Source organism: Dasypus novemcinctus, chromosome 29 (genome assembly GCF_030445035.2).
Source record: "Dasypus novemcinctus isolate mDasNov1 chromosome 29, mDasNov1.1.hap2, whole genome shotgun sequence".
Taxonomy (NCBI): Eukaryota; Metazoa; Chordata; class Mammalia; order Cingulata; family Dasypodidae; genus Dasypus; species Dasypus novemcinctus.
Window position 1 is genome coordinate 27,197,838 of NC_080701.1, and position 26,037 is coordinate 27,223,874.

The 26,037-nt window shown below is 44.9% G+C and overlaps 1 protein-coding gene across 7 annotated transcripts; it reads left to right on the top strand.

The window, feature by feature from the left end:
- POMK (protein O-mannose kinase) lies at positions 1 to 26,037 on the top strand. 7 transcript variants are annotated; one of them, XM_071212684.1, is made up of 7 exons: positions 34 to 83; positions 767 to 936; positions 3,656 to 3,795; positions 3,911 to 4,006; positions 11,701 to 11,780; positions 13,333 to 13,635; positions 21,718 to 26,037. In XM_071212684.1, the coding sequence occupies exons 6-7, from the start codon at positions 13,354 to 13,356 to the stop codon at positions 22,486 to 22,488; spliced, it is 1,053 nt and encodes a 350-aa protein (XP_071068785.1). In that variant the 5' UTR covers positions 34 to 83; positions 767 to 936; positions 3,656 to 3,795; positions 3,911 to 4,006; positions 11,701 to 11,780; positions 13,333 to 13,353; the 3' UTR covers positions 22,489 to 26,037. The 7 variants fall into 7 exon arrangements, with proteins under 7 accessions (XP_071068784.1, XP_071068787.1, XP_004478346.1 ...); XM_071212685.1 differs by lacking the exon at positions 34 to 83 and adding an exon at positions 397 to 572; XM_071212683.1 differs by lacking the exon at positions 767 to 936 and having other exon boundaries at positions 1 to 83.

Consider the following 26,037-nt stretch of genomic DNA (forward strand, 5'->3'; position numbering starts at 1 on the left):
GGGGGCAGTGTGGCGCGCTCGCCCCGCCGCCTCGTTTCCGGCCGCGGCCGCTGGGAAGGCCGCGCGCGGGAGCCGGGCGGCAGGTAAGCGCGGCGGCGAGCGGCGGCCCGGGCCTCCCGCCACCCCCGCACCGGGCCGCGCGGCCGCAGGGGCGCGGAGGGCGCTCGCGGGTCCCCGACGCCAGCCCCGGGCCCTGGGCCTGCGGGGCCCGCGGGCTCTGCGGCGCGCCCGGCTGCGCCCCGGAGGCCGCGCGGGCCCGGGAGGACGCCCGTCCCGCCCGCCCGCCCAGCCCGTCCTCGCGCCGAGCCGGACCTTTAAACGGCAGGACGACGGCGCATGCGCGCCCGCCCCCGGCGCTGCCTCGTTAGCGGTCCCCGGGGGCAGCGCCCTGCTCTCGGCGACCCCTCGCTGCTCCGCGAGCGGAGGCAGAACGAGGCCCTTTCATTTCGTCGTCGTGTCCTCTCCAGCCTTTCCTAGAGAGCCCCAAGGCCGAGGAAGCGTTCTGGACTATCTAAAACCATTGTTTCAATGTGCTCTGTGCTGCAGTGACAACAGTGCAGTCCTTGTACCGGGTTGGCAATTTGGTGATACTAATCTGTTTCTTCTCTAGTGGTAGAAAATATTCTACCTTTGGTAAAAGTTAGTTTTATTATTGCTTTAAAAAACAAAAAGCTAAGCCGTGAGTGTCGAGCAGTGTGGTTCCCAAATTTCCCCCCCGTTACCCACTTTTTCCTATCCATGACAGAGATCTTTTGTGTTTAAACAGTGCCTGAGTTGCTTCTACCCAGCGACCCACGTAAATGCCCTCCAAAGCCCCGGGAGGGGACTTAGCCATTTGGTTCATCATTGTGTGTTCTTAGAGTCTCTCTCACACACCAACGGTGGAAGCTTCAGGTGCCGTGCAGCCGAGGCCAGCCCTTCAAGAGCTCGAAGCTAGTACGATTTGGGGGGGCAGTGGAAGGAGGTTTGAGGGTGGAGGTGGCTGTCCCGGTGAGAGGGCGCGAGGTTTGGGGCGGCGAGGTCTGACCGTAGGAGGAGGTGGTGGGTAACCACCATCCTAGGGCAGGTACCACGAAGAGGTGAAGAGCAGAGTCAGTGGGAAGGAGAGGAGGAGAGAGCAGCGCAGGAGGTGGAGGGACCAGGCGGTGGGAGCGTTTCCGTTTCCCAGTACCTGCTCAGTGCCAGGCACCGGGGATGCAGGGCTGGATAAAACAGGCAGTCTGTCCTGGAGCTCACGGCGCCGGGGAATAAGGAACACGCACGACAGCGCCTGGGCCTCCCAAAAAGGAGGCTTTGGAGGACCGAGGGACTCTCGGGTGCTGGGGTGTGGTGTGCAGGGGGCTGGGGGGCGGACAGGACCAGAGACCAGATCTCGAGGGGCCTGGTCAGAGTTGGGACTGCGTCCTGAGGGCAGTGGAGAGCTGTAGAATGTTTTGAAGCAAGGGCTCATCACCTTATGCTCTAGAAAGATCAGGTGTGCACACCAGAAAGCAGCGCTTCCACGTGTGCACAAGATGTGTGTAAAACCTGTTTTCACAGGTAGCGACATGGTCAAACAATTGAAAAGTAAGTGAACTAGAGTTTCTTGTAGCGATACGGATAAAAAGCAAGTTGGGGGAGTGGATGTGGCTCAGGCAGTTGAGTGCCCGCCTCCCACATGGGAGGTCCCAGGTTCGGGTCCTGTGCCTCCTGAAAAGGAAAAAAGAAACAAACAATAAGCAAAAACAGGTGTTGAAATCAACTCGAGGAAGCCGGTGTGTCAACCACTGAGCCACACCAGCTTCCCACATGCAAGGTCCCGGGTTCAATCTCCAACCCCAGGTACCTTCAAAAAAATAAAAGCAGGAAGCGGATTTGGCCCAATGGATAGGGCGTCCACCTACCGCATGGGAGGTCCAGGGTTCAAACCCAGGGCCTCCTGACCCATGTGATGAGCTGGCCCACACGCAGTGCTGATGCACGCAAGGAGTGCTCTGCCACGCAGGGGTGTCCCCCACGTAGGGGAGCCCCACGCACAAGGAATGCCCCCCTTAAGGAGAGCTGCCCAGCGTGAAAAAAGCGGAGCCTGCCCAGGAGTGGCGCTGCACACATGGAGAGCAGACGCAGCGAGATGATGCAACAAAACGAGACACAGATTCCAGGTGCCGCTGACAAGAATACACGCAGACACAGAAGAACACACAGCGAATGGACACAGAAAGCAGACAGCTGGGGAGGGGGAGGAAAAGGGGAGAGAAAAAATAAATCTTTAAAAAAAATTTTAAAAACAAGTTGTAAAGGGTTATGCACAATATATATTTATACTGTGTATAATATATACAGTACCTCTTGTAGAAAGTTTGAAAACATACATTATGTATTATTTATGGGCACATAATCAAGTGGTTAAAATTAAAAACATGGATGGTGTAGCAGTTTGATATGTCTTCCAAAAATAGATACTGGATTATGTTTGTAAACTGGTCTGTACCTGGGCGTGATTAAATTATGGTTGGGCCACATCAGTAGGTGTTGAGTCCCCACCCCTGGTGGGTGGGAACTCACAGATAAAAGACATGGCAAAAGAGGAGAGTTAAGGATTTTTTGATGTGGAGTTTTGATTTGGAGTTATATGCTGGAGTCTTGAGCTGGAGCCCTGGAAAGTAAGCACACAGAGGAAAGAGAAGCCAGCCCTGGGAAGAGAGGACCTGAGCCAGGAGAAGAGCACAGAGGAATAGAGACAGCTCCTCAGGGCAGAAACCCCGGGGAGACAGACAGAGGTGATTGCCTGATAGTCTACACTTGACCTTGTGGAGAGAGGCAAAGCCTAGAGAGCCTCCTACTCTACCACTGACCTTGTGGAGAAAACAGAGGAGCTGAGCCCAGAGAGAAGTAAGACCTGGGAAGATGCTGAGTGTTGCTATTCTAAATTAGCAACCCCTGCTGTGGGCTGCTACTCTAAGTTAGCAACCTACGAGGACCGGGCGGGCTTCCACGGCTCGGCGGTGAGCCCCTAGGCCAACGCGTAGGCCTAGGTTCTCCAGGCGTGGGGGACGCACGGTAAAAACCACGGAGACAGCCTGTGAGAATGAGCTAGTCTAATTTATTGCGGAAATACACTTGATTATATAAGGTCGGGTCAAGGGAGGGGTAGGAATTGGGGCGGGTAAACTACGGGGCGGTAGTGGATAGGCGGAACTGTGCAGGCAGCTATGAAGTAGGCGGTGATTAAGAAAGGGGGCAGATTATGAGTTGGCTAAGTGGACGGGACTGGCGGGAAGGATAGCAACGGCTGGAAAAGGGAGATAACAAAGGCTAGGAGGAGGGGTGAAGGGAGGCAGCAACAGGAAGAGAGGAACCCAGGAAGTCTGAACCCTGGCAGATGTCGGCAGCCATCTTGATCCAACACATGGAAATAGACTTTGGTGAGGGAAGTAACTTATGCCTTATGGCCTGGTATCTGTAAACTCCTACCCCAGATAAATACCCTTTAGAGAAGCCAACAGATTTCTGGTATTTTGCATCAGCACCCCTTTGGCTGGCTAATACAGATGGGAATATTCTACCTCAGTGGTTCTCAAATGTTAGTGTGCATCCAAATCGCCTCAAGGGCTGTCCCGTACCCCTGGCCTCAGTAGGTCTAGGGTTGGACTCAAGAATTTGTGCTTCTCTTCAGTTGCAGGTGGTGCTTGATGTTGCTGGGCCAGGGACTGCTGTTTGAGAACGTTGCCCTCCCACAACGCGAGGACAGTGATTACTTCTTGGGAGGGACTAGAATGGGATTGAGAGAGGCCCAAAGGGGCCTCAATTGTATAGGTAATATTTTATATCTTTCCAAAAAGATCTGAAACAATGAGGGTACAATGTTAGTTGGCAAAGCCAGATGTGTATTCATGATATGATGCTCTGTTTTCCTCTTTCTTTAAAATAGTTCATGAAAGAATCAAGATTCTGTTTGCCATGTGAAGAATGGACTGGAAAAGAAACTAAGTGGCAGACCACTTGGGACACTGCTGCAGAAGCCCAGGTGAGAGACGCTGGTGGCCTCGACAAGGATGGCAGCAGCCAGCAGGGCGAGAACGGAAGGGATTTGAGAGCTCTTTGGGTGACAGAATTGACAGTGCCTGGTGATAGGTTGGTTGGTCAGAGAATGGAGGAGTTTGTCACTTGAGTGAACATGTGAGTCGTGTGCCCATCACAAGAGGGAACCCTAGGGACAGAAGGGAGATACCGAGTTCTGTATGGACTTCCTAAAAGAATTGCTGGCTGAGTACGGCCTAGGAGAAAGAGCTGGGCTGCGCTGTAGGCTTGGAAATCATCGGCGTTTAGCTGGTCTGTTTTAGTTTGCCAGACGATGCCAATGGGAAGTACCAGAAATGTGTTGACTTTTATAAAGGGTATTTATTCGGGGTAAAAGCTTACAGTTCCAAGGCCTTTGTAAGTCCAACTCAAGGCACCATGAGAGATGCTTTCTCACCAGAGTCCGCTACTGTTGACCCTGGCGTTGTTGCCTCGTGGTGAAGCAGGGTGGCCGCGGATCTCTGCGGCGGTCTCTGCCTTCCCTCTAGAATCTCCTGTCTCGAAGCTCAGCTGTAAGCAACCAGGCTTGGACTTGTCTCTTTCCTGGCCTCCTGTATCAGTCTCGGCTGTTCCGCTCTCTTCCCAAGATCACCTGGGTACTAGCAGCATATAGCAGGACCGGTCTCTCGCGCTCTCTGTGGGCCCAGCCACCTGGGGCTTCGTGGTTAAGCAGGCCTCTCTCTCCATTGCAGAATCAAATATGCCGGCTCCCTTTTTCCTCTGCCCGAGTCTCTGTGTCTCCCTTTATATCAGACCAGCAAGAGGGCGGAGACTCAACTTGAATCACACCTGTTGATGTAAGCCAGCCAAAGGGGACTCAAACCCACAGGAATGGATTAGTTTAAAACATAACATTTTGGGAAGCAGACTTGGCCCAGTCGTTAGGGCGTCTGCCTACCACATGGGAGGTCCGTGGTTCAAATCCCGGGCCTCCTTGACCCACGTGGAGCTGGCCCATGCACAGTGCTGATGAGCACAAGGAGTGCCCTGCCACGCAGGGGTGTCCCCCGCGTAGGGGAGCCCCAGGCACAAGGAGTGCGTCCCGTAAGGAGAGCCGCCCAGCGCGGAAGAAAGTGCAGCCTGCCCAACAATGGCTCCGCACACACAGGGAGAGCTGACACAGCAAGATGACGAAACAAAAAGAAACAGAGTCCCGGTGCCACTGATAAGAATAGAAGTGGACACAGAAGAACATACAATTAAAGTTACTCAACAAATAAAAAATAAAATAGAAAAAGAACAGCAAATGGACAGAGAGAGCAGACAATTTGGGGCGGGGTGGTGGGGAGAGAAATAAATAAATCTTTAAAAAAAAAAACATAACATTTCTCTTTTTGGGATGCATAAAATAATTTCACATTGCCACATGGTAATTGAAGCCAGGTGCCTGGATGAGTCATACAGACGGATCATGTAGAAGGAGAAGATGGCGTGTGGCAAAACTCAGAGGAATGTCTTCATCTGAGGCAGGGTTTGGCAGACTGGCCCTCGGGCCAGTACCATGGCCTGTGGCCTGCTTTTGCTTGGCCTGTGAGCTAAGAATGCTGCTTATATTTTTCAATGTTTTTTAAAAAAAGTATATTCAGTAACACATGAAAATTATCTGAAATTCAAATTTCAGTGCCTATTAATAAAGTTTTATTGGAACATTCCTTTGTTTACGTATTGTCTGGGTTGCTTTTGCACTGCAATGGCCAAATTGAAAATCCAGGACAGATAGTATTTGCTACCCTCGTTGCTTTGCTCTGCTGCTCGGCATACACTGCCATTCACAGTGAAGCATTTTTAACTCACTTTTGGCTCTTGGCTTGCAAAGCCCTCAATATTTACTAGCCAGGCCTTTAAAGAAAAAGTTTGCTGACTTTTGACCTTAGGTCCAAGTTGGTCATTTGGTCACTTTATAGTAGTATAAGGATGGCAGTCATTTAATCCACTTTTTTTTTTTTTTTTAAGATTTTATTTATTTATTTAATTCCCCCCCTCCCCTGGTTGTCTGTTCTTGGTGTCTATTTGCTGCTTCTTGTTTCTTTGTCCGCTTCTGTTGTCGTCAGCGGCACGGGAAGTGTGGGCGGCGCCATTCCTGGGCAGGCTGCTCTTTCTTTTCACGCTGGGCGGCTTTCCTCACGGGCGCACTCCTTGCGCGTGGGGCTCCCCCACGCGGGGGACACCCTTGCGTGGCACGGCACTCCTTGCGCGCATCAGCGCTGCGCATGGCCAGCTCCACACGGGTCAAGGAGGCCCGGGGTTTGAACCGCAGACCTCCCATATGGTAGACGGACGCCCTAACCACTGGGCCAAAGTCCGTTTCCCTTAATCCACTTTTTAAAGAACCTTTAAACCTTCCAAAAATTGGGCCCTTGTAAAAGAAGCTTGGAGGGCCATGGAACTTGCAGCCCAAGTTCCTAAATATGACAGTAGGGGATGGGCAAGAGAGAAGGATACAGGCCTGGAATCTTCAGGAGAGAGGTGTGCAAGCATCCGCCCTGGTTGTTGATGGGTACATCTGGAAAGACCAGGCTGGTGGTATGAGTAGATGATCATCATTTCAAGAAAAGAGAGGATGTGAGTGAAGCTGACAGAAATCAGGTGGTGAAGCTGAAGTAATTCAGTTGAACTAGGGTTCACTGAGCACCTATTAATGTCTTCAGAAATAAGGACCACAGCGTTTTCTTTATTAGTGGAGAAAAACCACACCAAATGGTAGAAGAGTCAGTTATTTCTAAATTGATCAGAGGAACCTGTGCAATTCTCTTGTCCTTCACCACAGTCTCGCGGGCCTGGGGAACCAGAGGGAAGAGTTGCTGTCGGAGCTCACTAAGAGCTGCTGGGAGCAATATGCCAGAAATGGAATTTATTAGGTTAAAATCTTACAGTTCAGGAAGAGCAGGTGTAGCTCAGTAGTTTGAGCACCTGCTTCCCATGTATGAGGTCCTGGGTTCAATCTCCGGTACTTCCTAAAAACAAACAAACAAAAACGTGTAATTCTGTGGCCATGAAAGTATCCAAATCAAGGTATCATCAGGAGACTCTCTCACCGAAGGTCGACTGTAGGCGATCCTGGACTCCTGCCACGTGACAAGACCCAGTGGCAGCTCTCCGGTCGGGGTCTCTACTCCAGGCTGCCCTCCAGGCTCACTTTCTCCTTGAGCTCAGCTGTGGGTGCTCAGGCTTATGGCTCATCCTCCCCTCTCCTCCCAGCCTTCTCTCTTTGAGCCTCTCAGGGACCTCTTTCTGAGCCTCTGCTCCGTTAATTCCAGCCTCCGGCCTCCCAGAGCTCTCTCTCAGCCTTTCGGGGTTTCTCTGTCTCTGCCCCCATTTTCTGTGTGTCTCTGCTTTTATAAAGTGTCCAAGTCATTGGTTTTTAGTATATTCATGAAGCTATGCAGCCATCACCTCTGTCTAACTCCAAAACATGACCCCAAAAAGAAACCCTGTACCCGTTAGCAGTCACTCCCCACCTGCCCCTTCCCTCAGCCCCTGACAACTGCGAATCCCTTCACTTTCTTTTTGTGTGGATTTGCCTATTGTGGACATTTCATATAAACGTAGTCATGCAACATGTGGTCTTTTGTGTCTGGCTTTTTATCACTTAGCATTATGCTTTCAAGCTTTATCATGTTACAGCATGTATCAGTACTTCATTCTTTTTTTAAAAAGCATTTTTTAAAATATATAGAGCATAAAATTTTCCAATTTATGTACTTTTAAGTCCGCAATTCAGTGGCATCAATTACATTCACACTATAGTACAACTATCACCACTCACTACCTTCCCTTTTTGTGGCTGAATAAAATTCCATTGTATGACTATACTATATTTTGTTTATCTGTTCATCAGTTGATGGACAATTGGGTTATTTCGATGATTTGACTTTTATGAATACTGCTACTCTGAACATTCATGGACACATTTTTGTATGAACATATATTTTCAGTCCTCAAGGGTATACTGAGGAGTAGAATTGCTGGGTCATAGGGTATCTCAGTGTTTAACCTTTTGAGGCACTGCCAGGGTGTTTTTCATAGTGGCTGTACCATTTTACAGTCTCATCAGCAGTACTGGAGATTTCAGTTTCTCCACATCCTCATCAATGCTTGTTGTTATCTGATTCTTTAATTAATACCATCTTAGTAGGTAGAAGTGCTGTCTCATTCTGGTTTTGATTTGCATTTCATTGTTGACTAATGAAGTTGAGCATCTTTTCATGTGCTTATTGGCCATTTGTATATTTTCTCTGGAGAAATGTCTATTCAAATCCTTTGGCTATTTTTCAGTGTTGTTGGGTTTTTTCAGCTTTTTATTTTTAATTAATTTCAAACTTACAGGACAATTGCAAAAATAATACAACACTTGTACAGAGAACTTCAATAAATCCCACACCCATATAACCAGATCCACCAGTGTTAACATTTTGCCACATTTTCTTTCTTTCCTCTTTCTTTCTTTCTTTCTTTCTTTCTTTCTTTCTTTCTTTCTTTCTTTCTTTCTTTCTTTCTTTCTTTCTTTCTTTCTTTCTTTCTTTCTTTCTTTCTTTCTTTCTTTTTCTTTCTTTTCTTTCTCTCTCTTTCTTTAGTTTTTTTTCTAGTTTTTTTTTCAAACATTTACAAGTAGGTTGTATAAATTATGTTCTTTGAGCACTTAATTCTTTCCTAAGAACAAGGATATTCACTTCCATAATTAACTTATGCACAGTTATCAATTTCAAGAAATTTAACATTGATGTAATGCTTATAGTCTATATTCCAAATTAGTTACGTCCCATAGTGTGATTTTGGGCATTTTCTCCATTATTCTATCCAGCCCAGGATCCTGTATTGCCTTTAATTGTCATGTCTCTTTAATCTCTCTTTTTTTTTAACTGTGGAAACATATATACAACATAAACTTTCCCATCTCAGCCACTCCCATGCATACAATTTAGTAGGATTAATCACATTCCCAAGGTTGTACTAACCTCACCACCATCCATTACTAGAACTTTCCCTTCTTCTCAAAGAGAAACCCCATGTCTTTATGCATTCATTCCCATTGCTGTCCACCCCCTGCTCCTGGTAACTTGTACTCTTTTTTTCTGACTCCGTGAATTTGCATTTCCCAGCTCTTTCATATAAGTGGAATCACAATATCTGACCTTTTGTGTCCAGGTTATTTCATGCAACATCATGTCTCCAAGATTCATCCATGTTGTCCCACGTATTACAACTTCATTCCTTTTTATAACTGAATAATATTCCCTTATAAGTATAGACCACATTTTGTTTATCCATTTTTCAGATGACAGACACTTGGTTTGCTTCTACCTTGTGACTATTGTGAATGAACATCAGTATATTTTATTGAGTTCTTTGCCTTTTTCTTGCCAGAGAGGAAACCAAGTAAAAAAACCAAGGCTGAGAGATCAAGCCTGCAAATTGACAGCTCTTTTTAGTGATCTGGAGGGCACCTGCAGTGACCTTGATACGGACAGCGTGGGTGGTTGTAGGAGTGAGTTTGATGAAGGGGAGAAAGACACGGAGCTAGTGAGTAGAGATCCTCTTTTAAAAGAGTTTCACTGCAAAGGAAAGAGAGAGCTGGAGGGGAAAGTGGGGCAAGGAGAGGACTTTTTAAACGATCGGAGAAATTATGGCCTTCTTGCAACAATCCAATACAGAAGGAAGCATTCTTGAGTCAGGAGGAGAGGACTGCTGGAGCAGCGTCCCTGGGTAGGTGAGAACAGAGGGCTCCAGTGCCCCGGTGTAGGGGCTACCTGGGCTGGGAGCAGGTCCAGTTTGTACAAAGTGGCAGGAGCGTGGGTACAGAAAGCATGTTGTTTGCTTGTGGGACTTCTCTTCTGATTTCTTCCATTTTTTCAGCAACATAGGAAATGAGATCATCAGCTAAGAGCAAGAGTCGGGGAGGAGTGGTATAAGTTTGAAGAGAGCAGGTGTCCTAGCCCAGGCAGCCAAAGGCCATATGGAATGAACCTTTTGGGTGTATTGTCAGGTTATTGACTGTTGCAGTGAGGGGGATGACACAGCCACAGAACCTGCTGTGCCTCAGTCAGAGATAGAGTTGTTATAGAATTTTGGAGAAGGGTAGAGTTCAGGCACAGTTTTTTGATACCCTCCAAAGCCAAGCAGCCTGCTTGTAAAGAGGCCAGCATCTGGTCTGGATTGCAGAGTGGATACCAGGGTCCTGATTTCTTGAAAACTACAAAGTTTAGATAGATGTACAATACTATCTCCAGAAACTCCTTATCTGAAGTTCTGTGCCCAGTTTGGAAATCAGAGCTGCTTCTCCTTGTGAAAGTAACTTAAATCCTCCAAGCAAGAGCGAGACATTTCATTCTTATATAATTTAAAGCAACAAAATCTCTGATAGTCTATAGAGAACAAAGTTTCTCAGTGAGTAAAGAAGCAGTTGTCATTCAAAGAAGGGGGTTGTTAGGACACTTTGTTGCTGTAGCATGTCCTTGGGAGAAATATTATTTCCTGTTAATTTTGCTGTTAGCCCAGCTTGAAGAATGGCAGGGTGGGTTTTACATTCTTAAAGAGAAGGTAGGATGTAAGTTTTCTTCTCATGTTTTCCCCACAACTGGTTCCTTCTCATCCTTCCAGTCTCAGCATAAATGTTACTTCTGTAGACAGGTCTTCTGAGACAACCTCATCTAGGTAGTTTCTTTTACTGTTCTCTTAGTTTGCCAAAGGCCGCCAATACAATATACTGGAAATGGGTTGGCTTTTATAATGGGAATTTTTTTTAGGGTAAAAGCTTACAGTTTTGAGGCTGCAAAATTGTCCAAATCAAGGCACCATCAGAGATTCTTCTCATCACTGTTGGCTACTGGTGATCCTGGAGTCCTGCCCCGTGGTGAAGCAAGATGGCGGGTCTGCCGGTCTCGACTTTCTCATTGAGCTCAACTGTGGGCATCTCTCCCTGGGACTCATTTCCTCAAGCTTCTTGGGGCTTTTCTGTCTTTCTGCAGCTGTAGGTGAATCTGGAGTCCTCTCATGCAGCAGAGTCAAAATGGCAGAGCTTCCTTTCTCTGTGTCTCTATTTCTACATCCAGTTCTCAGTTTTTAAGGCCTTGGCAAGAAGGCAAAGACCCGACCTGGGTCACACATCACTGACATAGTCCAATCAAAAACCCTAAAGCAGGCTGTTTAAAAGTGATATAATCAAAGTCCCTTACCCGAATCTAATGCAATCAAAGAGCCCCACACGTAATAGTCCTCCATGCATAGAAATACATTAGCTTCAGGATATAATTTTCTGGGGTCCACAGAAGACAAACCAGGACACCTGTCTCTGTCACTGCACCCTCATTACAGTATGTAATGATAAGCTTCTTTGCTTACCTCTTTATTGTTTGTCTTCCCTGCTAAGCTCAAAGAAGATAGGAACCAAGTGTGCCTGATTCACTAATGTATCCCCAGTTCCCACTGCAGGGCTGGGCACATTGCAGCTGCTTCATAAGTGTTGAATGAGTGAGTGGCCAGAAGATGGCAGTGGAGATGGAAGGCACAGGTGGGACCAAAGAGAGGCTGGGAGGAAACACAGGGCCCTGAGACCCATCAAGCTGCTGGGGCTATCGTGATTTGCCTGTTTGCATAAGTTGCAGTTTCTATTTAACAAACCTCCTTTTTGGTACTTTGCCGCAGAATGCTGTCATCTAGGGCATTGACAGACCCAGGTGTCCAGATGGAGACCTGAGCTGGGAGAAGGAAGGCCCTCCTGGAAGGTAACTCAGCCCTTCGTGGTGCAGTGGTCCCGGACCTGGGGGCACAGTGTCAGTTCTGATATTCATGTCTTCCATACGTCCTGGTGCTGGTATTCAGCTGGCACACACCAGTGTGGCCACGTCACTTGTCAGAATACTGACTCACTTCCATTCTGGTCCATGAATGGCCTCTGCCCAAGCACCATCAGTGACAACTACCCGCTGTCTCCTCCCTGAGCCCTCCCCCTCCAGCCCCCACGCCATCCACCAACTAATGTGGCAAGGCCTGGCTCCATCCGTAGGGCCAGAGTGCATTCAGCTTGGCCCGCATGTATCCATGCCTTAGTAATGGTTATTTATTTCTAGTGTCACTGCTAAATCATCTTCTCTCCAAACTCACCACTATTCAGGCTCACGTGTTGATTGGCTTTTATCCTAGATTATTGCCAGAGCCTCCTAATCCCTCTCCCAGCCTGTCTCTTCCACCCAAAATCCATTTTCCACATCTGCTGAAGAGTAGCCTTTGCTTGATAAAAATGTTCAGTAGCTTTTTTTTTTTAAGGAGGTACTGGGGATTGAACCCAGAACCTCATGCATGTGAGGCAGATGCTCAACCACTAAGCTACATCTGCTCCATTCAGTACCTTTGAGTACCATCCCAGGAGCATCCTAACTCCTTAGCCAGGTTCAAGGGCCTTAGTGTGGCAGCCCCCCACCTACTACTCTAGCTAACCTCCTACTACTCTCCTTTTCCATCCTCTACCCCAGCCCCACTGGACTAACAAATACACATATTACTTCCATTTTATTGGATATTTATTGAGTACCTACTCAGTGGAAATTGCAGTGCAACAGACAAAATCAGATACGAACATCTCCTGTCTTATCTAAACTAGGTGAATCTGCATCTTAGTTTGTAATAAAAAGTGATTATGGGAACAGCGAAACCAGATCATTTGGTATAAGTCTAATAGTCACTGCCTTATTTAACCTTCAGGATGATGCTAAAGCTTACAGAATCGTTCAGGATAAAGGGGCATGAGCGGATGTGATCACCTCGTCACACCTTAATAGAAATAAAGGTGGGGGAAGCAGTTGTGGCTCAAGCCATTGGGCTCCTGTTTACCATATAGGAGGTCCAGGGTTCGATGCCCAGGGCCTCCTGGTGAAGGCGAGCTGGCCCATGCAGAGTGCTGGCCTTTGTAGAGTGCTGCCCCACACAGGAGTACTGCCCCACGCGGGAGTGCTGGCCTACACGGAGAGCTAGCGCAGCAAGGTGATGATGCAACAAAAAGAGACACAGGAGAAAAAATAAGAAATGCAGAAGATCAGGGAGCTGAGATGGCACAAGAGAATGATCGCCTCTCTCCCACTCTGGAAGGTTCCAGGATCGGTTCCTGGAGCCTCCTAATGAGAATGCAAGCAGACCCAGAAGAACACACAGCAAATGGACACAGAGAGCAGACAATGGAGGGAGGAGGGAGAAATAAATGAATAATAAACGGGGAGAATAATATAAAAAATAAATAAAAGTGGGCAGTCTTATTGCTTCTTGTTTCATTTTCTATTTTAGGAAATTGCAGAAGATAGCAAAATGGAAGCAACATCCCAGGGAGGTAAAAAAGCTGCCCACCACCGAGAAGTCCGTCCGGCGGTCGTGCTGCTGCTGGCCCTGGCGCTCATGAACGCACTCCTCTACCTCTGCCTCGATCGCTTTTTCATTTCCCCTCGACGGGCCGCCGTGGTCCCCAGCCACTGTCCCTTTGGTTACTTCAGAATAGGACAGATGAAAAACTGCTCCCCGTGGCTGACCTGCGAGGAGCTGAGAGCAGAAGTGAGGCAGTTAAAGCGCGTCGGGGAAGGCGCCGTGAAGAGAGTGAGTGACCGGTTTACCTCTGCATTAACGTCGTGGGGGGAGGTTCGCTCGTTCATTCGTTCGTTCATTCATTCATTTTTGAGGAACTGGGGTCAGGGATTGAGCCCAGGTCCTTGCAGGTGGGAAGCCAGTGCTCAACCATTGAGCCACATGGGCTCCCCTGAGCTGGCTTTTTTATTTGTTTGCTTGTTGTTTGCTTTTTTTAGGAGGCACTGGGAACCGAACCCAGGAGGGCCTGGGTGGGAAGCAGGAGCTCAACCCCTTGAGCCCCATCCACTCCCGGGGGGTGTGGTTTAAAACCCATAAAAATATCTCTACCATTTAGCCCAGTTATCTCACAACTGGGAATTGATCCTGATAAAATAAAGGAAGGAGAAAAGCAAATTACATAAAAGAGTAATTTCCTTTGTGATTTATAGTAGTAGAAAGCTAGACGCAATGATTATAGGGAAATGGGTAATTAAATTAGGGTCCAATCGCTTGATGGAATATTCTAGGTGTAGTTAGGAACCCCATGTAGCAACATGAAAAATGTTATGATGAGAAGTGAAAACAAGGTACAAATTGTACATATACTATTTTCTCTTCCTTTTGGCCAAGTATTTTATTTGTATGTAAGTCTTATCATTCCTAGCATATTTTTTGTTTTTTGTTTTTTAATTATTAGAGAAGTTGTAGGTTTACAGAAAAATCATGCAGAAAATACAGAGTTCTATATACCCCACCTCAAACATGCAGTTTTCCCTATTATTCACGCTTTGCATAAATATGGTCCCTTTCTTACAATTTATGGAATAATATTGTTATAATGGTGCTATTAACTTTATAGTTACATTGGGGCTTACTGTTTTTGTTGTACAGTCCAGTGGCTTTTAAAAACTTTTTATTCCAGTAACATTTCTAAAATTTCCCCTTTTAACCACATTCAAATATATAATTCAGTGCTGTTAATTACATTCACAATGGTGTGCTACCATCACCACTATCTGATACCGAAAGTTTTCCATCATCTCAAACAGAAATTCTGTACCAATTAGGCATTAACTCTCTATCCCCTAATCCAGCTCCTGCCTGGTAAGCTATATGCTAGTTCCTGACTCTATGGATTTACTTATTCTAATGATTTCATGTTGGTGAGATCATGCAAAATTTGTCCCTTTGTGTCTGGCTCATTTCACTCAACATGATGTTTTCAAGTTTCATCTGCATGTACCAGCACTTCACTTATTTTTATGGCTGAATAATATTTCACTGTATGTATACAACACTCATGGTTTATCCATTCATCTGTTGACGAGCACTTGGGTTGCTTCCATCTTTTGGCTATTGTGTATAATGCTGCTGGGAACACTGGTGTGGAAAAATCTGTTTGGCCCCTTGTAGCAGTTTGATACAGTTATGAATTCCAAAAATAGATATTGGATTATGTTCCTAAACTGGTCTATACCTGGGTGTGATTAAATTATGATTAGGGCTGTGATTCGATCACGTCAGTAAGGTGTTGAGTCCCTGCCCCGTGGTGGGGACTACAGGTAAAATGCACAGCAAAGGACAGAGTTGGGTTTTTGATACTGGAGTTTTGAGCTGGAGCCCAGAAGTGAGCACACAGGAGAAAAACACAGAGGAATAGAGATGGCTCCTTACACAGGGCAGAAGCCCTAGGATGAGAGACAGAGCCTTTGCCTGATAGCCTATAGCTGGCCTTGCAGAGTGAGCACAGCACCTGGGCCTGGAGAGAAGCAAGCCCTGGGAAGAGAGGAACCCAGGAATCCTGAACCCTGGCAGATGTTGGCAGCCATCTTGCTCCAATACGTGGCAATAGACTAGTGAGGGAAGTAACTTACGCTTCTACCCCAAATAAATACCCTTTATAAAAACTGACTGATTTCTGGTATTTTGCATCTGCACCCCTTTCACTGACTAATACAGCCCTGCTTAATTTCTATTGGGTATATGCCTAGAAGTGGGATTGCTGGGTCATATGATAACTTTATGAGGAACCACCAAACTGTTTTCCACAGCAGCTGCACCATTTTACATTCCCTCCAACCATGAACAAATGTTCCTGTTTCTTCACACCTTTTCCAATACTTGTTCCTTTCCTTTTTTTAAAATCATAGCCATTATAGTGGGTGTGAAATGGTATCTCATTTTGATTTTGATTTGCATTTCCCTAATGGCCGATGATGTTGAGCAATGTACTTTTTGGCCAATTGTATGTATATCTTTGGAGAAATGCCTATTCAAGTCTTTTGCCCATGTTTAAAATTTGGCTGTTCATCTTTTTCTGGTTGAGTTGTAGGATTTCTTTATAATTCCAGATTTTAAAACCTTCTCCGATATGTGGTTTCCAAATATTTTCTCCCATTCTGCAGGTTGTGTTTTTACTTTCACAGTGAAGTCCTTTGATGCACAAAAATTTTAAATTTTAATGAAGCCTCATTTATTTATTAATTCTATTGTTGTACATACTTTCAGTATAAACTAAGTAACCATTGCCTAACACAGAGATCTCAAGACACTTTCTTATGTTTCCTTCTAAGAATTTTATAGTTTTGGGTCTTATATTTAGGTCTTTGATCCATTGTGACTTAAATTTTTGAATATGGTATGAGATAGGGGTCTACCTTTATTTTGCATATAGATACCCACTTTTCCCAGCACCATTTATTGAAGAGACTATTATTTCACAATTGAGTAAACTTGGCACCATTGTCAAAAATTACTTGACCGTAGATATGAGGGTTTATTTCTGAAATCTCAGTTTGTTTCCATTGGTCTATATGTCTGTCCTTGTGCCAGTACCATACTGTTTTGATTACTATGACTTTGTAATAAGGTTTGAAATCAGGAAGTGTGAGTCTTCCAACTTGATTCTCTCTCTTTTTTAAAAGATTTAGTTTATTTATTTATTTATCCCCCCTCCTCGTTTTTTGTGCTTACTGTCTACTCTCTGTGTCTGCTCATCTTCTCTTTAGGAGGCACTGGGAACTGAATCTGAGATGTCCCATGTGAGAGAGAGGCACTCAATCACTTGAGCCACCTCAGCTCCCTGCTTTGTTGTGTCTCTCATTGTCCTTCCTATTTCTCTCTCCTTGTTGCATCATCTTGTGGCATCAGCTCACCATGCCTGCCATTTCACCAGCTCCTTGTTTTGCTTGTCTTCTCCAGGAGACACCAGGAACCAAACCTGGGGTCTCCCAAGTGGTAGGCCGGAGCTTAATCTCTTGAACCACATCTGCTTCCTGGTTCTTCTTCTTTTTTTTTTTTTTTTTTTCTTTTATAAAGGGTATTTATTTGGGATACAAGCTTAAGAGTTACAAGTCCCTAAAGAGCCTAACTCAAGGTACCATAAGAGGTACTTTTCTTACCCAAGTCTTTTGTCACCTGTTGAAACAAGGTGGTTACTGATCTCTGCAAGGATTCAGGCTTTCTTCTTCCTCTTAAGGCTCCGTGGTTCTAGCTTTTTGGTTTTTCTTAAGATGGCTTTAGCTATTCAGTGCCCCTTGTGCTTCCATATCTATTTGATAATTGGCTTATCCATTTCTGCAAAGAAGACTGTTGGAATTTTGATAGAGATTGTATTTAATCTGTAAAGCACTATGGGTAGAATTGACACCTTAAGATTATTTAGTCTTCCAATCCATGAAAGTGGAATGTCATTCTATTTTTTTAAAGTCATCTTTAATTCCTTTTAGCAGTTTTTTAATTGGATTGTTTGTCTTTTTATTCTTGAGTTGTAGATTTCTTTATATATTCTGAATATTAAACTCTTATCAGATATGTGGTTTCCAAATATTTTCTCCTATTGTGTACTTTGTCTTTTCACTTTTCTACAAAGTCTTTTTTTTTTTAAGATTTACTTATTTATTTATTTCTCTCCCCTCCCCCCCACCCCGGTTGTCTGTTCTCTGTGTCTATTTGCTGCGTCTTCTTTGTTCGCTTCTGTTGTTGTCAGCGGCACAGGAATCTGTGTTTCTTTTTGTTGCGTCATCTTGTTGTGTCAGCTCTCCGTGTGTGTGGCACCATTCCTGGGCAGGCTGCACTTTTCTTTCGCGCTGGGCGGCTCTCCTTACAGGGCACACTCGTTGCGAGCGGGGCTCCCCTATGTGGGGGACACTCCTGCATGGCATGACACTCCTTGTGCGCATCAGCACTGCGCATGGGCCAGCTCCACACAGGTCAAGGAGGCCCGGGGTTTGAACTGCCGACCTCCCATGTGGTAGATGGACACCCTAACAACTGGGCCAAGTCTGCTGCCTCTACAAAGTCTTTTGATGCCCAAAAGTTTTTAATTTTGAGGAGGTTCCATTTATCTATTTTTTCTTTCATTGCTTGTGTTTTAGGTGTAAAGTCTAAAAAACCATTACCTAACACAAGATTCTAAAGATGCTTCCCTACATTTTCTTCTAGGAGTTCTGTAGTACTGGCTCTTATATTTATGTCTTTGATCCATTTTGAGTTAATTTTTATATCTGGTGTAAGATAGGGATCCTCTTTCATTCTTTTGTCTATCCAGTTCAACCAGTACCATTTATTAAAGAGACTGTTCTTTTCCAATTGAGTGGACTTGGCGGCCTTGTCAAAAATCACTTGGCCATGGATGTAAGTGTCTACTTCTGAACTCTCAATTCAGTTCTGTTGGTCAATATCCTTGTTCCATGCTGTGTGGACCACAGTGGCTTTATAATACCCCCTAAAGTCAGGAAGTGTGAGTTCTCCAACTTCTTTCTCCTTTTTCAAGATGTTTTTGGCTACTCGGAGCCCCTTATACTTCCAAATAGTTTGATAATTGACTTTTCCATTTCTGCAGCATAGCTTGTTGGAATTTGGTTGGGATTGCATTGAATCTGTAAATTATTTTGGATAGAATTGACATCTTTTTAGTCAGTTAGGCTGCCAAAAGCAATATGCCAGATACGCGTTGGCTTTTACAATGGGGATTGCTTGCAGCTCTGAGGCAGTAAAAATGTCCAAATCAGGGCTTCATCAGGTGCTGCTTTTCTCCCCAGAGACAGTGATCCTGGACTCCTCTCTCACCTGGCAAGGCACGTGATGGAACCTGATGGGCTCTCCCTTCTTTTCCGGGTTTCATTGTTTTCAGCTTCTGTCTTCCTCTGCTTTTCTCTCTCCCGGGTTCCATTGATTTCAGTTTCTTGCTCTCATGGCTGTCTCTGTCTCAACTTAAGGGGCTTCCTCTCTGTCTTTCGCTCTGTATTCATCGGTTTATAGAGGACTCCAGTGAGAGGAGTAAGACCCACCTGGTCCACACCCTCTGCAGTGATCTCATCAAAAGGTTCCAGCCACAACGGGTTCACAGCCACAGGAATGGATTAGCTCTAAGGACATGATTTTGGGGGATCTACTCAGCTTCGAACCATCACAACATTTTAACAATATTTAATCTTCCAGCCCATGAACACAGAATGCCTTTCCATTTATTTAGGTCATGTTTGATTTCTTTTAGCAGTGTTTTGTAGTTTTCTGTGTACAAGTCCTTTATATCCTTGGCTAAACTTATGCCTAGATATTTGATTCTTTTAGTTGCTATTTTGTAAATGGATTTTTTCCTTGATTTCCTCCTCAGATTGCTTATTACTACTGTACAAAAACAGTATTGATTTTTGTGTGTTGATCTTGTACCCCATTACTTTGCTGATTTCGTTCATGTTCATTATCTCTAGTAGCTTTGTTGTAGGTTTTTCAGGACTAAGAATAGGATAATGTTATCTGCAAACACTGAAAGTTTTAATTCTTCCTTTCCAATTTGAATCCCTTTCATTTCACTTTGGTACTATGTTAAGTAACAGCGGTGACAGTGGGCATCTTTGTCTTGTTCCGGATCTTAGAGGGGAAAGCTCTTAGTTATTCACTATCTAGTATGATGTTAGTTGTGAGTTTTTCATATATGTCCTTTATTATGTTGAGGATGTTTCCTTCTATTCCTATCTTTCTAAGTGTTTTTATCAAAAAAGGATCCAGGATTTTGTTAAATGTCTTTTCTGTGTCAATGGAGATGAGTATGTGGTTTTTTTCCCCTTTTCATTTTGTTAATGTGGTTTATTACAGCAACTGATTTTCTGTGGGTCAGTAGTGATGTCCCCCCCTCTCATTTCCTATTTTGTGTATTTTTATCTTCTCTCTTTTTTTCATCAGTCTAGCTAAGGGTTTGTCAATTTTATTGATCACATTTATATAAAAGCAAACCCAAATGTGAGTTTATAACTGTATATGACTAATAATATTTAATAATCTTTCATTTACGGGAGGCACAGAAATAAATCCAACAGAGACAAGGGTTCAGGAGAGTCATGAGGCCAGTGGTTGTGCCTCCTGCACCATTTGTTGTTGAACGTGTAGAAAATGGGCATAGAGGGCCGACGCCATCTGCTATGCTGTAATGACAGTGAGGAGATAGATTTTAAGGAAGTGATGAATCTTATCCAAAATTATGACTTTTACATTAATCAAATATCAAATTCAGTGGTGATGCAGATCTACGGAGAGAATGTGTTCAATGCAAAAAGAAGAAAATGTTGTTCGTGAAACTTAGTGAATGTAGCAGCCAGAACAAAATTGGCTTTTTAATAGAAATTACGATCCATGGTGAAGGATCAACTGTAGATCTGGGTTTTTCCCCATAGTAGTCTTCCCTTCTTTGATCCTGAAATCTTCAAAGTCCTCTGGCCCCATCTCTATTTTATATATAATATATTTTTAAAATGTTTTTAATTGTAAACGTAGTATATGTTCATTACAGAACATTTGGAAAATACCAAATGTACAAAGAAAAGAAATCAACCAGCATCGACCCCACAACATAACTGAAGCATTAGCTTATTTCTTTTGATTCTGAAATAACTTAATTTTGTTTTGTACAGTTGGAACAATAGTGTATAAATAATTCTGTACCCTTTTTCATTTGTAACATTACTTTTATGTGTTATAATCTCTATAAATAAATTTTGATGACCCCATAATATTCCATTGAGTGTTTTGGTCACCTTACCTACTCCCATTTTACATAGATAAGTTCTATTTATGCTTTTATAGAAAATGCCAGTGTTTTTATTCCTAGAGCTTTTTATCCATTTCATTTTATTGCCTTAGATCAATTTTAGATTTAGATGTTAAAGGCTCTTGATAAATAATGCTGAAAATTGCTTTCCAAAACCATAACCTTTATTTTAACAATGAAGTAAAAACCCCAAGAGACACAGCTCCCTGGGGGCTGTACCAGCCTGGGGCAGAGACCTCCTCAGCTCCGAGCTGGTTTTCTCTTCTGGAATCTCTGCCTTCCCTCTTGGGATCTGAGCAAAAGCTCAGAGGCCCTTTCCTTAATTACCGTGCTACCCTCGAATGTTTCCCAGCTAATAAAAAAATAAAATACCCATGGCAATAATGTACAGCTGCTCTTCTGCAGCTGCTAGCTGTGTCCAAGTATGAACAGGTCTAGTATTTCTTTCAGATCCTGTTTTTACAGCTGAAGTAGTATAAGGACCCCAGGGACACGTGCCAATGCTTTCCTTATTTAGAATTATTCCCACTTAAGGTTTACTCTGCTACTTTTAACAATTAATGAACAATATCGTTTTGTGTGATGGGCTGGGCTCGATTCACTTATGTAGGCATTTGGGGATCTGGGTTCACCCACTTTTCCAGCCCCCCTTACCCCCGTTTCTCTCCCCACCCTTTTTATAGTGCGGTCACTTGGTACTGGAAGTCTGTTTGCCTTTAAACGGCCTGCCCGCTCTCCTGGGTGTATGCTCCCCACCCACCTGCAATTCCTGACCCTCCTTTAAGGATGCCCTCCAGCATCCTCTCCCACGACCAGCCAGTCCCGCCTTCCCCTCCTGCCCTGAGCCTTTGCACACTAATGTGGCCCTGGCCACGCTGAACGCCGAGTGTGTGTTCACAAGCCAGTCTCTGTTACTAGACTAAGAGCAAAGCTGGAACCACGTGTGTGTCTCATGAATTTCTGAGTCCTCAGTTCCCCTTAAAAGACCTTGGCCCAGTTGTTTCTCAGCTCACTAATTTAGGTCCAAGTTTTAGGTTTGATGTTCTCCTGTGGCTTATTTCCAGGTCTTTCTGTCCGAGTGGAAGGAACACAAAGTTGCCCTCTCCAGGCTCACCAGTCTGCAGGTCAAGGACGACTTCCTCCACGGGCTGCAGATGCTGAAATCTCTGCAGAGTAGCTATGTCGTCACGCTGCTTGGCTATTGCGAGGAGGACAACACCATTCTTACTGAATACCACCCCTTAGGCTCTTTGAGCAACCTGGAAGAAACACTCAACCTTTCCAAGTACCAAAATGTGAACACCTGGCAGCGCAGGTTGCAGCTGGCAATGGACTACGTGGGCGTCATCAACTACCTGCACAGCAGCCCCCTGGGCACGCGGGTCATGTGCGACTCCAACGACCTGCCCAAGACGCTGTCCCAGTACCTGCTGACCAGCAGCTTCAGCATTGTGGCCAACGACCTGGATGCCTTACCCCTGGCCAACCGCAGCGCGGGGACGTTGGTCAAGTGCGGCCGGCGGGAGCTCCGCGGGGACTTTGTGGCCCCCGAGCAGCTGTGGCCCTACGGCGAGGACACGCCTTTTCACGACGACCTCATGCCTTCCTACGACGAGAAGGTTGACATCTGGAAGATCCCTGAGGTCTCCAGCTTCCTCCTGGGGCACGTCGAAGGGAGTGATATGGTCCGATTCCATTTGTTTGATATTCATAAGGCTTGTAAGAGCAAGAATCCTGCAGAAAGACCCACCGCTCAGGAGATCCTGGACGCGTATCAGAAGGTTCTGAATTCACTCAGAGATGCTGTTCCGACTCAGACGAGAGAAATGCTCTAAAAATCAGTCCAGTCAGCCAAGGATGGGATTGGAGGGTGGGATGGAAGAGCAATTCTCTTCTGACAGTGGAGCTTTTTCAATTGGGTTTGGGGTTTGGTGTTTTTCATTTGTTTGTTTTTTCTTGTCCTCTCTGTCTAGCTATATGATTCTTCATCTACATCCACACACAGAATGTATTCTACCTTTCTGGCTAAAGTTTCAAGGTAAGAAGAAATTAGACTTCATTTAAATCTGGCTTCACCTCTGAAACTCTGATTGCTCCCTGGTGAAGATGCAAAGCAGCAGTGAATCTAACCAGTATTTGGAAGAAGTAGCAAAAATGTAGCCACAAAGAGGCTTCACCTACCTTAATAACTGAATTTATAAGTTTGTAAGGAATGTGTAGATGGAAGATTTTTAAATGGCAGCACAAGAAAGAAAATTTGTTCTCCAAAGAACATTTTTTCCCTAATTTTTAAAATGGTAGCCAACATATGGGATTGCCAGAGTATTTGTGGTGGGTTTTACCTGTTACCAATGAAGTCATCTTTACCGTTTTAAATGATTGTTCCATGAAGCTACAGCACCATCTTCTTTCCAAGGAACTGAAAGAGAACTATAATAGAATGCTCTTTGAAACTTTGAATGAATAGGAACTGAAATATTTAAAACAGCAAGTATGAGGGCATTTGTATCTTGTTACTGCTTTGGGTAGTTGTTTGTGAAATTCATGTTTATCTTCTCTTTGTCTATCTGGGTTTTCTGTGTCCAGAATTAATTGTGAATATTTTATATCACCAAATATCATTAATTATTGGAAAGTGTCTTCAGTTCCACTTGAGTAGCATGATTGAATCCTTCAAAAAGCTCTTTCCTGTGGCACTAGTATCCTCACTTGCAGGGGATGATAGATTTGGTGCAGATTAATTATTCCATAAAGCAGTTAAAGCTGACGTTCAGAGGCGGAGAGGCCCTGCAATGGACTTGGCCTTCCTCCAAACTCGAGCACACATCAGAATTACTTGGAATCACACATAGCTGTCAGCTTCAAACCCATTTATTTTTTTTATATTGCCAATGCAGCTAGAATAAACAGATCGAGTAGAGGAAAGAGCACTGCAGCCGGAGCTGGGAGGCCTGAGTTACCATCCCAGCTCTGCGGTCTGTCCAGCGGGGAGTTGGTGGGAACGATGGCCAGCGCCACTCTGCCTCTGTCGGCTCTCTCAGGCTTCAGTATGCCAGTGCCAGGCACCAGGCAGGACCTTAGCTGTCAGGGCTCAGTCTTCAGCTTGTGCTTGGACATGATTCAGTATCAACAGAACTGCCAAACCACAAGAGGAAGCGAAGTTCTAACTCCAACCTGGATGGGGAAGTCATTGCCTCCCTTACCTGCTGCCTCACATTCAGCAGAAATCTCATCAGGACTGGAGGAAGGTGAGGTGAGATCATCTCCAGCGCTGCCGAGGAATCAGTGTTCGCTTCCTGGTTCCCTTATTCCAAGTGTTAAAAAAAAAAATATCATCCCCACTGCATGGTTTCTACCAAGACGCCAAGCCTCTGGGCGTCTTCAGTCCATTGTTAGTGATTCAGCAGAGACAGGACGCCTGGCAGTTGTTCTCCAAATGAGGCATTTATGGGTAGGTGTGGGAGCAGAAAACTTTTCTCCTTAGAAAGGTCCTTTATTGTATTCCCACCCCTACCCCCTTATTTTAAAAATAAATGTTGCTCAGTTTCAGTAACCATTATTCTCATGTGACTTTTGATCCCTTCTAGATAAGTTAAAATATGAGACCATGCTTTTTCATCCTATAGCAGTTTGATATAGTTATGAATTCCAAAAATAGACATTGGATTATGTTTGTAATCTGGTCTGTACCTGGGCATGATTAAATTATTAAGGTTTTGATTGGGCCACGTCAGTAGGGCACCAAGGGGTGGGGACTCACACATTAAAGGCATGGCAAAGGACAGAGCTGGAGTTTTTTGTTTGGTTTTGTTTTTGCTGTTGGCGTTCTGATGCTGGAGCCCGGGAGGTGAACACACAGGAGAAGAACACAGGAATAGAGACGGCTCCTTAGACACGGCAGAAGCCCCAGAGAGAGAGACAGTCATTTGCCTGAAAGTCTACAGCTGGCCTTGTGGAGAGGCAAAGGCTAGAGAGCCTCATAGTCTACAGCCGACCTTGTGGTGATAACAGAGCAACTGAGCCTGGAAAGAGGCAAGCCCCAGGAAGAGAGGAACCCAGGAAGCCTGAACCCTCGTGGAGGTCCGCAGCCATCTTGCCCCAACACGTGGCAAAAGACTTTGGTGAGGGAAGTAATTTATGTGTTTTGGCCTGGTATCTATAAACTCCTACCCTAAGTAAATATCCTTTATAAAAGCCAGCAGATTTCTGGTATTTTGCATCAGCACCCCTTTGGCTGGCTAATACACATTCCTTTGTAATATTTTGTAAGTTCAAACACAAAAGAAGGAGTTAATGTAGATTCTTTAAAAATCTGCAATGTAGTTTGGAAGCAAAACTCTAATAAGGAAGTCAGCAAGTATACTGCATCCATATCCAGAGATTTTATTTATACTGGTCAAGATTTTGCTACCTGGAATTAACACCTTGGGAAATAAAATTAGTTTCATTTGCTCCTAATTTTGTGTAATAAACTATAGTATTTCACATGAAGATGGTATATATGAATTTTTAGTTATAGTCTTCGGGGCTTATTACTTAGAAAAGTACCTACAGTCTGTTAAAAGCACAGTACTTTCCAGCACCCTCACTGTTCGCTTCTATGACAGATGAAATGGAAGGGGCTCGGGGCTCAATTCTTTCCAGCCTCACTGCTCAGATACTCTGTGTGCTTACTTCCAGGGCTCCAGCTCAAAAACTCCCAACTCTGTCCTTTGCCATGTCTTTGTGAGTCCCACCCACCAAGGGGCAGAGACTCAACACTACTGACATGGCCCAGTCAAAGTCCTAATCATAATTTAATCAATTAAAAGTAATACCTCCAACAGACCAGTTTATAAACCTAATCCAATAACTACGTTTGGAATTCATAAACAATGCCAAACCGCTACAACAGGTAATATGTAAACTAAATTTATACTAGATTATGTTCACCAATTTTAGTCTGGTAGTTGTTGTTAACCTTTAAATGGGTTCTTAGAAATTGAAAGAGGTAAGCGGACTTGGCCCAGTGGTTAGGGCGCCCCCCGCGGTTCAAACCCCGGGCCTCCTTGACCTGTGTAGAGCTGGCCCATGCGCAGTGCTGATGCGCGCAAGGAGTGCCGTGCCATGTAGGGGTGTCCCCCGCATAGGGGAGCCCCATGCGCAAGGCGTGTGCCCCGAAAGGAGAGCGGCCCAGCGCGAAAGAAAGTGCAGCCTGCCCAGGAATGGCGCCGCCCACACGGAGAGCTGACACAACAAGATGATGCAACAAAAAGACATTCCTGTGCCGCTGACAACAATAGAAGCGGACAAAGAAGAACATGCAGCAGATAGACACAGAGAACAGACAACTGGGATGGGGGGAAGGGGAGATAAATAAAATAAATAAATCTTTTTTAAAAAAA